Source organism: Quercus robur, chromosome 4 (genome assembly GCF_932294415.1).
Source record: "Quercus robur chromosome 4, dhQueRobu3.1, whole genome shotgun sequence".
Taxonomy (NCBI): Eukaryota; Viridiplantae; Streptophyta; class Magnoliopsida; order Fagales; family Fagaceae; genus Quercus; species Quercus robur.
The window spans coordinates 27635674-27639208 of NC_065537.1; the positions used below are offsets into that span (position 1 = coordinate 27635674).

Below are 3535 nucleotides of genomic sequence, written 5' to 3' on the forward strand. Positions count from 1 at the left end.
GAGAATTGTGGCAATGGGATTGCCGAAAATGTGAGGAAAAGAAAAAAAAAAAATTGTGGCAATGGGATTGCCGAAAATGTAAGAAAAAAAAAATTGTGGCAATGGGATTGTCAAAAATGTGAGAAAAAAAAAAAAAAAAAAAAGAATTGTTGCAATGGGATTGCCGAAAATGTGATGGGAAAAAAAAAAAAGAATTAGGCGAATTTTTTTTGGTAATTGTGGCAATGGTATTGCCGAAATAGATGAAATTTTTTTGGGGATAATTGTGGCAATGTCATTGCCGAAAATGGGGAGGGGAATAATGGAATGGAATTGTGGCAATGGCATTGCCGAAATAGGAGAAAAAAAAATTGTTCCCATTGCCGAAATAGAGGAGAGAGATATAAACAAAGTACGCATATTATTCTTTCAATATTTTTTTGACTGAACCAGTTTGGTTTGTCATGTTCTTTTAGAAATAGATAAGGATAGATTCAAGTACACTATCTGGTACATTGATTCTTATTCTAAAGTGCACGCTATAAACAAAAACAAAAAAAAGTACATAGATTCTTATAGAAGAAAAAAATGACTGATGTGCACGCTGTAAACAAAAAAAACAAAGAAAGTATATAGATTCTTACAATAGAAAAGAAAAAATAATTAATGTGCACACTGTAAACCAAAAAAAGCAAAGAAAGTACATAGATTCTTACAAAATGACTGATGTGCACGCTGTAACATCATAGCATATGGAATTAGTACCATGTTCTTTCAAATAATACAAACTAACAATATGGTCCAACTCCTAAAAATATAATTAAAAAAAAAAAAAAAAAAAAAACAACAGTCCAACCAATCCACTGAAATAGATTGAATACTTATGTTGGGTCATTTAGTTTAGCCACTAGTGGAGCCAGCCACAGTTCGAGTGGGGCATGTTCTTCTATTATGGCCTTCTTGCCTACAGAGACTGCACAATGGCCTTGGTTGATGCTCTGCCCCTTCGTCCATTTCATTTCGAAGTTGAGTTGTTCTTGGTCGACCTTTTTCACGGCGTAGCTTGACATTAGGATACAAGACCGGGAAATTAGGCTCATTCCAATGTACACTGTCTGGAGCCGTGCGAAATCTAGGTGCATAACAAGCAACTTGTTCTTCCAAATGGTAGCAACGGTCGATATATCGCATTGCAGAGATACCTTGATATTTACACACGGCAATGACATGTGAGCACGGAATCTAATAAACCTGCCATTTTTGACAACTACAAGTGTTCTGCCTCAAATTTACCTCATGACGATGATTACCCCTATATGCAGAGTTAGGGTTTATTGGTGTTCTGACTTCAAACAAACCATCTTCATGACTGAACACAGTAACTGAATGCTTTGGTGCCTTTTTTTCCCATTTATTGAATTTATTCTTTGCATAGGCCGTAATGCGTTCACCGGCAGTAACCTCTGCACATGCCTTAGTATACCGATCGGCAAAGTAGGTGACACAACGATAGTATGTAAGTTCAACTAATGCAGTTATGGGTAGATTTCTAGCACTCTTTAGAATTCCGTTGAAGCTTTCAGACAAGTTTGTGGTCATTGCCCCATAACGATGTCCACCATCGTATGCTAACGTCCACTTTTCCACCGGTATTTCCCTTAAATACTTCTCACCATCTGCACTTAATTGAGTAATTCTATCCCTAGTGATTTGATACTTTCGTAACTGATTCTCCATGCCTGCCCACATTACCATAGCCTTCAAGTTTTTATTCCCAATTTGTTGATTGAAATTGCTAGCCACATGGCGAAGGCAAAAACGATGATACCAACGTGTCGATTGACATATAGTCCGTATCGCTGCAATTATACCAGGATAATGATCAGATATGACACATAACCCTTCCCGATTAGTGATATTAATCTGAATACAACGCAAAAACCAATACCAGCTATCATCAGTTTCCTTCTCCACAATGGCAAAGGCAAGTGGAAAAAGTCTGTTGTCACCATTCCACTTTGATGCAATCAGTAACGTACCTTTGTACTTACCATATAGGAAAGTTCCATCAATACTAATTACTGGCCTACAATGTTGAAAACCTTCAATTGATGGACCAAAAGCTCTGAACACTCTTTCGAATATCGCACAGCCTGGCATAGTAGCAGGTATTGTTCTCCAAATAACCCTGCTGCCCGGGTTTGAATCAGTCAAAGCTTTCAACCATTTTGGCAATAATTGGTAAGATTTGTCCCAATCACCAAACGCTCTACCAATTGCTTTCTCTTTTGCCTCCCACACCTTAAAATAAGAAGGCCTGTATTGGTACTTATTGTAAAGAGTCTGTTGAAGTGAAGCAATCTTTATGGTTGGATAATTTTTGACAACATCCCTCAACTCTTTCTCAATAACATGGGTGTCTAATTGCTCGTGATCTTGTGTGAGAGTGGACTCTGTACATGTGTGTGGACCATTGTATTTCCTAACCTCAAATAACCCATATGTAGCCCGGAAGCATGCTTGAAAACGCCAAGAACAATTTTTGCACCTTACAGACCAACATTCTGGATCTGACTCTCTTATACAAAATATTTGGTTCCTCTTGATATGATAGCGTTTAACAGCAGCTTGTAGTTCATCCTTATCGGTAAAAAGCAAGCCCACATAAAACTCTTGGGTAGGGTCCCAAATACTCTGAGTGGGCTTTTCAAATGGTGGGGTTGGATCAATCATATTATCCCACATGTTCTGTGAAAAGCTTAGTGATGAAGGTTGATGGACTGCCATAGTTGGACTGCTTTCATGATTACCTTCATTTGGAGGCTCCTGTTCATCTCCAATATCATCAAGGACCTCATTGTCATCAAGTTGGTCATCACTATCCATGGTCTGCATCCTTTCTGATAATGTATGGACCGCATTTTTAGTAGTAGCAGCTATGCGATGTGTATCATTGGGATCATTAGCAGCTCTCTAAGTGGCGGTTTGGTCATACTGAGCTTCAAACTCAAAACAAGTAGTCTCTTGTGTGACATGCTTAGTTGGATTATCATAGTCAACATCACTGTTGTTCATTGGCCGAGAAGGAACATGTTGGTCCTCAGTTGCAACATGGGTATATGGAGCATGATAGTCAGCACCGCCAATGTTGATTGGGGAATGAGCCGCATCTTGAGAATAATGACTAATATGAGTGACATATGGATCATGGAAGTGCTCGCTATGTGAATAACTAAACGATGCACTCGGTCCTTCGTTGGCATATCGAATGGGGAAAACATCTCGATGGCTTCTTATGGGCTTTACACCCACGTATAACTCTGCACCTACAAATCCATATTGGCGGTCTAACATATCGAATATTGCATTGACACCATTATCATCTGCTACCAAAACTTGCTGGTAAGTCACAGGATGTGGATGAAATTGAAATGGAAATCTATACCAAATAGTCAATTTTGAATCTTCTCTGTTTATATGAAGCGTGGATGCTACTCCATCACATAGATCTTCAAATGTAACACCCCGGCTTAATGGAAGCATAGAAGGAGGTGGC

At 38.8% G+C, this 3535-nt stretch overlaps 1 protein-coding gene across 1 annotated transcript; it reads right to left on the minus strand.

Moving 5' to 3' along the window:
• Positions 1-1221: 1221 nt before the first annotated feature.
• LOC126721669 (uncharacterized) lies at positions 1222-2865 on the minus strand. Its single transcript, XM_050424719.1, has one exon. The coding sequence runs from the start codon at positions 2863-2865 to the stop codon at positions 1222-1224; it is 1644 nt and encodes a 547-aa protein (XP_050280676.1).
• Positions 2866-3535: the final 670 nt, after the last annotated feature.